Source organism: Bicyclus anynana, chromosome 17 (assembly GCF_947172395.1).
Source record: "Bicyclus anynana chromosome 17, ilBicAnyn1.1, whole genome shotgun sequence".
NCBI lineage: Eukaryota > Metazoa > Arthropoda > Insecta > Lepidoptera > Nymphalidae > Bicyclus > Bicyclus anynana.
The window spans coordinates 12,093,338-12,105,904 of NC_069099.1; the positions used below are offsets into that span (position 1 = coordinate 12,093,338).

At 35.7% G+C, this 12,567-nt stretch overlaps 2 protein-coding genes across 4 annotated transcripts in view; one reads left to right on the forward strand and one right to left on the reverse strand.

Moving 5' to 3' along the window:
* LOC112046768 (protein unc-13 homolog B) overlaps window positions 1–12,567 on the forward strand; it is a 463,016-nt gene that overhangs the window by 151,396 nt on the left and 299,053 nt on the right. The gene's annotated exons all lie outside the window — the stretch shown is intronic.
* Window positions 1–12,567, reverse strand: part of LOC112046769 (uncharacterized) — a 46,346-nt gene that overhangs the window by 5,726 nt on the left and 28,053 nt on the right. Inside the window, exon 1 of one of the 3 annotated variants that reach the window (XM_024083552.2) lies at window positions 301–684. The exons of the other annotated variants lie outside the window; for them this stretch is intronic. Coding sequence (XP_023939320.1) covers window positions 301–363 — 63 coding nt within the window. The 5' untranslated portion in view covers window positions 364–684. Of the gene's footprint in view, window positions 1–300; window positions 685–12,567 lie in introns of those variants that run through there. 3 annotated transcript variants of the gene reach the window in all.

Below are 12,567 nucleotides of genomic sequence, written 5' to 3' on the forward strand. Positions count from 1 at the left end.
TACTTCTGTTTTTTTCTTTCTCATTTTTGCTTACATCAAAATGATTATAGTCATCATAATAGTAAATATTATTTTTTAATTATTTTTATCTTGGAAATTTGTCGTCTGTGAAAAACATCTTAATTATTAATATTTTTAATGTACTATTTGTGCAATATTTTCCTAAGATTGCCTGGAAGAGATAATATTTAGAAAACGAAACGCTGCCTTTTTGTATCTTACTTCTTTTTTCTCTCATTTTTGGTTATATTGTTTGTGTATTGTTTAATTATTTACTAATACAAAAAATAACATACAAACCTGTATTGTAAAAGCAACACATATGGACCCAAGAACAAGAACAACAAAGGTGCTGCAATTCATTTCCGCTATGTTCACTTCACATGTTAACTTATTGTATTTGACATTACTTTAGTAATTAATCAATGGTTAATCATTAATCAATGAACAAAAAAAACTTATTATTATTTTTCAATTTGCAGTCTTTAAATAAATTGATAAATTTTTTAATTAAGTAATCATTAAATTTTGATGATTAATCACTTCGTTTAGTGGTATCCAATAGCCGTACACCGGACAACTGGTTGTTTCTTTGTCCGTTCTTGTTTTGATTTACATCTCCGATTGCGCTAGTGATTGTTATGGTTAGGGCTCCAACATACATACATACGACGGTATAATATTTATGTGGGAGGATTTCCTTTAGCCTATTTGAGAAAGTATGACTATTTCGTGCAAGTGTGTATGTTTGTTACTCCTTTACGCCGTAAATATTAAACCGATTTGTCTAAAATTTAAGTTGTTGACAGATTATTCGCTATATAATCTCATAGGTTAGTTTTATTTATTTGGAAAAATCTATTAATCCCGCGGGATTCGTTGAAATTTTTCCCGTATTCTGTAAAATTACAGCGCTGGGTTTGGAAACTTCGTCGTTAGTGATATTTTATTTTTGGCATCCCCTAGAAATAAAGTTCAAATTGCAATAAAACTTGTTATAGGCGATTATTCATCGACGATTGCTAAAAGGCGGAATCACGCCCCAGGTCAATAAAATGTATTTGCCTCACATTTTATATAAATATTACAAAAATATAATGAATAACATCAAGGAATACCTGAAATAAAAAAAAGTACCTACTATCAAATCAAATCATTTATTTAATTTTTTTAGTTGGTCCTAGGTTTTTTGGTCGGTTGGTTGGTTTGTTCTAGTCCTTATATTCTAACAATGTAATTTAGTTTTAGAGATATGTTTTATTTTAATTAGGGTTGATAGTTTAGTGTTAATCAGATTTGCATTGCAATCGTCACAAACAGATACAGCCTCAGGAGAGATATGATTGGGTGAAAATGAGCAAATTATGTCACTGGATTTCATTGGGTATCTTATTCTTATTCTTATTTTTTTTTAATATCTATATATTGATTTTAATCAATATATAGATATTTTTAAAGCAATTTTAAAACTTTATTTGCTTAAAATACAGTTACAGATATAAATCAGGAAGTCGCAAGGTTGCGTAGTAGGAAATTTTTAAAAACGACTATTTTTAAATGATAGGTAATAACTATCCATTAATAAAAGCAAGTTTTCAAATTCAGTTGACTGTTTTAAACATCAATATGAATAAGTCTTTATGGTAAAGAGCCTTTGTTTATAGTGGTCCGAATTGTTTTCATACAATTCACTCGCTTAGACGACCATTGAACAATGTTTTCATTCAACCTCCTTCAACTACGTTATCATATAATAGTTATAAGATTATTATTATCTATAGCTTTCCACCACACAGAATCTCGAATCGTAATATTTTGCAATCTGTTAATTAATTTACCCTGTCAGTGGACAGTGCCGTATCAAGGTTACGGTTAAGGCAATATGTATACTGTGGTTAAGGTTAAGGTTAGGTTGATGCCCTAAGCAATCTTCCCCTGTAGGCTTGCTATCCAGTGGCGTATCTAGGATTATTTCGGGGGGGGGGGGGGGGGAGGCTGGCCACCGAGCATCAAGTCTAGTATTAGTGTCATAATAGAACTCCATATCGGTAGCCCAGTATCCTAGGGTGGGCACAGGTCCCATATTTACTATATAGATAAAGACGAATTCAAAACTCTGTCGAGTTATTATAACATCGTTACAGAAAAACACCACAGAAGATTATTAAGCCTTGAACCTAAAACTACTGAACTACTCAGTCACACGGGATAAAATAATATGGAATACAAAATAAATGAATTCGTTTATTTTTTTTTAAGTAGAATTTTCACCGGAACATGTAACTTAAAATCTTTGCTCTACTTTTTGGAGTCGTCTAAAAATAAACACCACTTTTACATTTAAACAATGATTTTACTATCTTAAAGTACCTTTGCATAAATAACTAACACAAATATTGTAACTCTGTAATTTTAGATTATGCGATGTGTCCACGAAAAAAGTAATTTTACCAAAATTTAGGAAAGTCAGTACATAAAAACAGCACTTTGAATAGGTATTACTGTTTTGCATAATTAATGAGCCGCAATGCGTTTGCACTTTGCAATGTAATTTTGTAAAACAAGTTGCACTAACAAGAAACCTTATTTCAGTTTTTGTAGAAACAGCGCCATCTGTTGGCAAGCCGTTGAACTCGTAGAGTATACAGCGGCAGCGAGTCTACCTCAAACTTTGTTTGTTTCGTGGGGTTGAAGATAGATGGCCCAGTATGTACTGTTATATGAACAATGATGATTATGCAAATGCCTTAATGAATATTTATTTAGTTACATCTTATTTGATTAATTCCTAAACGGGACTAGAAAAAATACATTTGAAAAATAATAATTTTATTAAAGACTAGTGAACGCCCGCGACATTGTCAGCGTTGAATTCGTTTTTTACATATCCCGCGGGAAGTATACATTTTTCCGGGATAAAAACCTATTTAGGTTGCTCAATAACCTCTATCGTCCAGTGAAGTCCCATTCAAATCGGTTTCAAAGATTAACCCAGACAAAAAGATTAACAGATTCGAATGTATTTTAGATTCCTCTTCTATTTGTGAGCTAGACAATACATTGACATAATACAATGCACACTCGAATAATTAAATAATTAAAATACAGTCTACTAGTAATATACACAGGCTTCTACTTTTAAAAGAGTTATAACTTGTCGTTTTCTAACTATTACTTTTCATTTTTTTAAACTTTCCCTATAGAATCAATACCGTAAAAAGGACGTACCTACTCGGAAGTGAATCGCACTTATCTTGTTTAACAGTTCGAACAAAACTAACGAGCCCTATTCTTTATATCGCTGACTGTACTGCAGTGTTCGTGACAGCTCTTGGCTTCTAATTGAACGGTAGTTACGCGCGTCGGATGCTATTGTTAAAATTTGGCGGGAATACTCCACCACGTAGAAATTTTCCAACCGGATGCATTGAGTTACGAGTGTGTTCACTAGTTTGGTTACAATTTCGTTTGATATGCGGTCGCGTGCTATGTTGCATCAAAGACATCTAATGTTAGAACCCACCAGTGGCGTGCACAAGGTTTTTAACTAGAGTATGCACTATAAGAAAAATATTAGAATATTCCTTGTCGAACTATGTATTCTGTGATCCAACATTATGTTTGTATCGAGTCCTTAGGGTAGGCAGCGTGTTTTTGCATTTATGAAGTGCACGTCACTGGAGCCCATGATGCATGTAGACTCTAGTTTCGCGAGGTTGTGAGATTTGGTTGGCCATTATGATAGTCAGTGGCGTGCACAAGGTTCTAAGCTAGGGTAGGCAACGTAGAAAATAGGAAATTCCCTCCAGTACGAACACGATACGACGTGTACGATTTTTATTAGCTACAAACACCTAGCCTAATTATGAAATATATCCGCGGTACATTTAGTCTAACGTACAACAGAGACGTAATGGAATATCGCTGTATGATATTTTAGCTGGGCTGGTTTCATTTATTAAGAGAAATGCGCCATATTTAAATATTAATGAAGATGAGAAGTTACATTTACAATTCCAGCTGTTTCAGCAAGGGCACTGTAAGTAGTAATTACAAATTGATGTTTATTATTTATTCATACAAAAAAGAGTACCTACTATCTCTGGATAGATTGTATTGTTTATGAAATGAGCATACGATATTATAGGTTTATTTTGTTAAATGAATAAATTGTCTTTATTTTGTACTCGATGACGCCGCGCGGTTTCACCTGTTTTGTTCCCGTTCCCGTTGGAATACAGGGATAAAATTATAGCGTATAATATTCCTCCATAAATGGGCTATCTAACACTGAGTAGTTTCTGAGATTAGCGCGTTCAACCAAACAAACTCTTCAACTTTATAATATTAATATAGAAATATAGAATATAGATATAGATTGTAAATGTTGAAGTGCGTTCGTTTGTTGCGGTTTCACGCCTAAACGACTTAACCAATTTTTAAAATTCTTTCCCCAATAAAACGTCACATTATCAGTAAGTAAGATAGAATATATAAATATCCCCATATTTCCGCAAAATCACAGAAGGTATCACTTTTACAATTCTAGCTACATGGATTAAGAAGTAGGAAAAGCAAATTATTAGCTTTACTTTAAATTTGATTTAATTAATTGCTATTGACTTTATAATCACATTGTCTTTACAAAGTGTTGTACCAAAAGCGTTAACTTTTAGCGATCTCTGTTGTACCCAAGTCGTACATTACAAATGGCCGAATACATATTATATTGTAAATTTGTATATTCTCAGCAATATAAATAAATGAATAGCGTTAACAACTGGCTTTACAGGAAGTTGACGATAGAAGTTAAATGTAATAAACAACTCTGCTACTAAAATCTTTACTAAAAATAGCTAAAATCTTAAAAGGGATTTTATATCTCGCCGGGTTCTATTATGTTACAAAATCTGCTTTAACAGGTAGATATTCGGAGATCAAAATTGCTACCTTTTGTGCACAGCGCTTAGCGTTCGTGAAGTTACGTAAAGTTAGCCACATACAGGCCGATATACCCATGTGCTAACAGCGCTGCCGGCATGATGTCCAGTGAACTGAATAATAAAAAATTTATTAAAAAATACAACCGACTACAAAACCTAAAAACGTGCCCACTAAAAAGCGAAACATAACAACATATTATTATGTTCTACCTGCTGATTCGTTTGAAGACAGTGCTAAGCCGGTGTTGTGTTAATTAAAGCCGTTTCCGAAAGAACCACATGAAAAAGCACTGTCTAAAATACCTAAATATTTTTAATATTCTTACATAGCTTGAATTAAAATATCATCGTCTTACCACCGGCTGCAAAATTTTCCGTTGAAAAAATTTTTGTTAAAGTCGAGCCGTCATTTGTATCGCGATCAACACACGACGAGTGTTACGGCCGTCATGCCAGCAGCGCTGCAGGCATGCCGATGTATTGGACCGTGGGTGGCTAGCATTACGCAACCAGAATTCTACCGACCGACTTTCCTCTTCACCAACTTTTCTTTCAAAACGAGTTGTAACAATCTTGTCTTAAGACATTTTCGAGAAACTTTTCCTTTTATGTTTCGTGGTTTCTTCTGCACTTAATACAAAACTTGTCCATCGGTATTGGAAATTCCAATTCTTTTCGGCAGACATTTAACTTTTGCAGAATGATTACGAAAGTAGGTTAATCGGTTAATAAGAGATGAATACTGGCACCTTTTGCCTTTAATCCCCTTTTTCCATTTTTAAACTTATTTGTTTTATTGGCTTTAAGTTAAAATAATAGTTTCTTTTTTCTTTAATCTTTACAAGTTAGCCTTTGACTACTATCTCATCTAAGTAAGTGATGATGCAATTTGCATCTGCAAAAGCAAATAAGTGTGATTGCATCATCACTTACCATCAGGTTAAGATGGAAGTGGGATAACTAGTTAGGAGGAGGATGAAAATCTACATCCCATTCGGTTTCTACACAACATCGTCCCGGAACGCTAAATCGTTTGGCGGTACGTCTTTGACGGTAGGGTGGTAACTGTAGCCACAGCGAAGCGTCACACCAGCCAAAATAGTTAATGGCCGAGTTAAATGTTTTAATGATATACTTAGATACATTTTTACTTGTTTCATCATCATCATCATCATCATCATCATCATCATCTAGCTGTATCCGTCCATTGCTAGACGTAGGCCTTTCCTAGAGCGTGCTACCACACACAATCCTCCGCCTTCCTCATCCAGCCACTTTCCACTACCTTTGTGATGTCATCGGACTATCTGGCTTAAGGGCGTCCAACACTGCTCTTAATGGTACGTGGTCTCCACTCCAGAACACGTCTGCCCCAGCGGCCATCTGTTCTGCGACAAACACCTATGACTCGCCCACTGCCACTTCTATTTGCTTCAGGGCTTCGTCGATTAAGTTCTCATACGGATTTCCTCATTCTGGAGTTTATCCTACAGAGAGACTCCTAACATAGCCCCCTCCATAGCTCGACTTTCAATTTGTGAAGACTAACCTTCAGTGTCGGTCAGTGGCGAGACACTCGCTAAACACTATTGTCTTCAGGCTTTGGGGTATTGAAGATTGGAAGACGCAATTTCCCAAATGCTACCCAACTAAGCTGAATTCTTGTGCACTTGTTTCATCAGTATCAACCCATATTCGGCTCACTGCTGAGCTCAAGTATCCTCTCAGAATGTGAGCTGTTAGGCCAATAATAGTCCATTGATGGATTGGCAGTCTTTACACACGCAAAGAATTAAGAAAATTCTCTGGTATGTAGGTTTCCTCACGATGTTTTTCTATCACCATTTGAGACACGTGATATTAAATTCTTAAAATGCACACAATTGAAAAGTTGGAGGTGCATGCATTGGACCGGATTCGAATCCACAGCCTCCGGAATCGGAGGCAGAGGTCGTATCCACTGGACGGTCATATGCACTTGTTTACTGGTTTAAAATATACGTATTTAAATTTAGGAATCCGCTCGCACTAAAACACTGATTTGATAAAGCATTACAGTTGTGATAGCTCTGAGCTGTTACACGCATTTGTAAATACACTGTGATACGTTTAGATAAACACGTTAACAAGTGGACAATCAAATCGAGAACCACAATCGCTAATGTGCCGTCATTCTCATTACTCATTCATGGTTTAATTATTTTAATGTAAATCCAATTGATCGCAACACAGCACGCATGCTAAACGACAATTTATTATTTTAATTCCAGCATCACCCGCACGAGAATTTTTTTAACGGACGTTAAAAAAGCGTTCAAATACAACAAATGCATTCCCAAGTCAGCCGTGTTGCCCAGTGGATATGACCTTTGCCTCAGATTCCGGAGGGTGTGGGTTCGAATCCGGTCTAGGGCATGCACCTCCAACTTTTCAGTTGTGTGCATTTTAAGAAATTAAATATCACGTGTCTCAAGACGGTGAAGGAAAACATCGTGAGGAAACCTGCATACCAGAGAATTATCTTAATTCTCTGCGTGTGTCAAGTCTGCCAATCCGCATTAGGCCAGCATGGTAGACTATTGGCCTAACCCCTCTCATTGTGAGAGGAGACTCAAGCTCAGCAGTGAGCCGATTATGGGTTGATGACGATTCCCAAGTATAATTATATCCACACGACAACGTTTTTAAAACACGACGGTCTTTTTCGAGCAGTGTTGCATTTTCAGTTTTCAGCGTTGGAAATAGACCTTCAGTTAACTTCATGCTATATTTGAACATTTTTTTAACGTCCGTTAAAAAAACTCTCGTGCGAATGGGGGCTTAATCCCGTATGAAATGGCAGGATTTACGGTCAGTGTATTCGCATATTGTGTGACATCGCCTCCTGTGAGTTATTGGCTTATGCATGAGCGATCGGCATACGTTACATGTATTTTTTAATAGTTTTAATGTCATTTTTTACTTTTACGACTTTTGAATTTAATATCACTCTATTTTCAATAATCCATTGGGTCGATGTTCTCTTATAGGATATGTTATTTGGAACTTATACAGTTACATCCGCCACGCCAAAGTGCTTAGGCTGGCTAAAGGTTTAATAAAGTTTAACGATAATACTAAAGCTAAATTACAGCTTTCTAGTAATAGTTTGACGGCCTCCGTGGAGCAGTGGTATGCGCGGTGGATTTACAAGACGGAGGTCCTGGGTTCGATCCCCGGCTGGGCAGATTGAGATTTTCTTAATTTGTCCAGGTCTGGCTGGTGGGAGGCTTCGGCCGTGGCTAGTTACCACCCTACCGGCAAAGACGTACCGCCAAGCGATTTAGCGTTCCGGTACGATGCCGTGTAGAAACCGAAAGGGGTGTGGATTTTCATCCTCCTCCTAACAAGTTAGCCCGCTTCCATCTTAGACTGCATCATCACATTTCATGAATAAAAAAAAAAAAAAAAGTCTCTGCGCTAAGCCGCGGACGGATGGATGGACGAAACTATAAGGGTACCTTGTAGAATACGGAACCATAAAAACAGATTGTAATGGAATCCAATGTCTCTTCTCCGGTCTGTTATTTAAGCTTGTTTAGAATGAATAAAAGCTCGACATTTCACAGTCCGAACAAAGCCTCGATGACTCAAACCCAGGCTATCATGTTTCGAAGTTACGGAAGTTTTTCAAAAAACCTTGCTTTACTGTATGATATCCACGAAGGTAGGCATCTCAATTTCGTATAATAATATGTCAACTAACATACGGCAAAGTTAGTGAGATAGCTTGCTGGCCATTAATAAAATAATCTGACAATGTACTTACTCGTACTTCATCATTCATCATCACTATTCGGCTCACGAGGGGTTAGGCCAAATAGTCCACTACGCTGGCCCAATGCGGATTGGGAGACTTCACAAACGCAGAGAATTAAAAAAAAAACTCAGGTTTTCTCACGACGTTTTTCCTTCATCGTTTGAGACACGTATTTGAACCTACCCTCCGGAATCGGAGGCAGATGTCATATCCACTGGGCTATCACGGCTCTTTTATACTCGTACTTATGTATAGGTATTTACCGGCAGTATCCGTCCAATAACAAAGTTTCAAGTTAACTGCGATCAATTGGATTAATAGTGTCTGCAATAGCCTTCCGGCAATTTATTTAATTGCATTTTATTTGGTTTACGTCTATAAATAAATGTTACCAAGGCTGTGTGTGTGTTCTAATAAATTGATAGTTAACATACAATGTTATGTATTGTTTTAGTATATTAAGGCAATTTAAATTGTAGTGTGTTGAAATTGTTTGTATTTATTGGTCATTCGTCATATAATATGTAACCATTGAAGAAACAATAAAATAATGAGCCTTATCATCTGTTTGTACGCATTACGCTTTTAATATTTATAATTTTTATGTTAAGGGTTTTTATGTTAGGGAATTGGGGGTAACCTGTAATGCTGGTGTAAGTTTGAAATTAAAAAAAATTAAAAAATCAATAATTCTCCAAAACACTCATTATTTTTTTAATATGACGCTGCTTGCACCACCCAAGACTTACTCTGTATGATCTTTACTCTGTGTTCAGAGTATATCCAATTTGAAATTATAATAAGTTCTGTATTTTCATCCGAAGTTAGCGCATTGTGGGATCACGCATATGTTATAGTTAGCGAGCTGTGACCATTAGTGTTGTTAAAAGTTTTACATATGAGTACTATACGGGGCTTCTATTACTCACGTTTTATAGTTTAATTCAGTTTCCATGTAACGTGTACCTACGCCATTTTATTTATGTAGTGGTAAATGTATTTTACGAGCTTTAAATGTGTACGTTATCCATAAATTTATAATAATTATAATAAACACTATAAACACTAATAATATAAAGGCGAAAGTTTGTGATTTGGCTGAAATTTGGAATGGATATAGATTATTTCTGGATTAACATATAGGCTTTTTTTCGCGGATAAATCCGCGCCGGTGCCGCGGGATTTTCGAAAAACTAAATTCTACGTGGTAATAAAATAGTCCGCTAGTAATAAAATAAATATATTAAAAACCTAGTTAATAATCATTCATCATTTAGGTTGTATAAAAGTTCCTGGTTTTAATTTCTAGTGCAGCTAAAAACTTCGTTAAAAAACGTTATTTGTATTTTAAAAAATTCTATGTAGGAGGATGTCACAGGTAACAGTTACTAACATGTAAAATTGCTCAATTCCAGTATATAATATTCCTTTTGCGTATAAATTCATTTTACCTTCCAAAATGCAGTAAATTAAGAGATAAATTACATTTAGTATGCAGCATAAGTAACGTTTTATCTTGTACGCCACAGTGGTGCAAATTGTAATACCTAGTACAATATATACACCTTTACTAGAGTACTGCAGCAGGAATATCTTTGGATACAATCTAAGGGTGTATCACACAAATGAATTTTAAACGCAGCGGTCAGCGCACATCGCAAAATGGTGATATGAATGCAGAAATGCTTCGGTATTCAATTCATATTTTAAATAATTCGAAATAGATCGACTTTTGTAATACCTATCTCTAAAATAAAGACAAAGAGAGGCGAAATATTAAACATTTGCTTGTTGACATCACATCTTGATTTTGCACAGCAACAGTTTGTTGCGTTATGTCATGTTAGAAATCAAAAAGATTTTATGTTAGGGGTTTCTAAAAATATTTACGCTGTGTTTTCTTGTCGTTATTACTGCAGTTCCAGTGTTAAACCTTTACCTCGATAGTACGCGAAGCACGCATAGACGCACCGCATACTAGTGTGAAGGTACCTTCATTCCTATCTCACTGTGATTTATCCAATCTGCATAATACATAATAACAATGTTTCTTTTGTTATTTTTTAGATATTTTTTGCAACATTAAATAAAAATAATTAATTGTTTGCATTTTGAAAGTATAATTAATTAAAGAAAGAATCCTAAAAGCTTAGGTCGTGAACCGTTTAGACATTTTTTCTCATCGTAAAGGATAATTTATTGAACATCGCATTAACCTTTATACAGGGTGTATGTTAAGTATTTACTCCATTCATTTGGCTTGAATATTCGACTTCAAAGTGTACGAGACTGTAATATCATTGTTGGGTGCTGATATTGCTTGCATAAAGCCTGAATACTCTAATTGTTGTTTATGTACAAAGGACGTTTACTTGCTCTTTACCCTTTGACGTATCGCCCGAGGCATCCGTCAGTGGAATTAATTGAACAAAACATTGAGGCTCGATATCAATTTTGTATTATCCCACAGTATTTCTGATCTGATTGAACAAGGAATATTATAATGTTCATCACGTATTCTATCTATTCGTATTGTTATTTCATTCTGTGATTTTCAATTTTGTGGTTGATCGACATAGCTATCAGTAAAACTATATAAGTATACCTATTATGAATCAAAAGCACAAAAAAGTCAAAATACCAATAAAGTATAATTTTTGAGAACTTTCGGATTTTTAAATATTTTATGAAAATGGTCAGTTATCTACATTCCTTTCTTATTAACTGGGAAGTCTTATATTTTAATCAGTGGGACATCTCTTAAGTGATGGCTTACATTATGATTATCGACGAGGGTACTGGGTTCGATCCCCGGCTGGGCCGATTGAGGTTTTCTTAATTAGTCCAGATCCAGTCCAGGTCCAGTCCAGTCCAGGTCCAGGTCAACCTACCGGCAAAGAGGTACCGCCAAGCGATTTAGAATTCCGGTACGTTGTCGTGTAGAAACTAAAAGGAAGAAATTCACCTCCTAACAATTTAGCCCGATTCCATCATAGATTGCATCATCACTTACCATCAGGAGAGATTGTAGTTGTTGTAGGTTGAGTTGTAGGGCTAACTTATAAAGAACAAAAAAAATGGCGGTTGGTTCACATAATGGTGGTTACCATTTGCTTGGCTAGTCAAATATCAGTCATCATCATCATTATCAACCCATATTCGGCTCACTGCTAAGCTCAAGTCTCTCTCAGAATGAGAGGGGTTTGTCCAATAGCCAACCACCCACCCACCAACCAGATTGGCAGACTTCACCCACGCAAACAATTAAGAAAAATCTCTGGTATGCAGGTTTCTTCACGATGTTTATCCTTCACTGTCTTGAGACACGTGATGTTTAAATTCTTAAAATGCACATAACTGAAAAGTTGGCGGTGCATGCCCCGGACCGGATTCGAACTCACACCCTCCGGAATCGCAGGAAGAGCTACCACTCTAAAATAATTATAAAAATATAATTATTACCTGCAAATAATATCCTTCACATCGAAACAGCAATGCTAGGCGAAGTATATTATAAGCATGGCCGTAGTATCGCAGCCAAGCTTCACAAAGAGTTACTATGAAATATTATTATATACATACGGCTGCACCATAAAGTAGCTTTTAGCAAAATTTGTTTTACTCTGAACAGCACTTGTGTTCTTGTTGCTGGTTGTGACAGGCTATTAACTACTAGTGTTGTTATGTGCATGTAGTTTAGTAGCATAAGTTTCCTGTTTAGTTTGTTTAAAAATGAAAGAAAAAGTTAAATGAATAGATAGATTAATTGAGTTTTGCTATCTGGCGTAGCTGTTTTATATCTCTAGTTTGATTACATTTCCACCA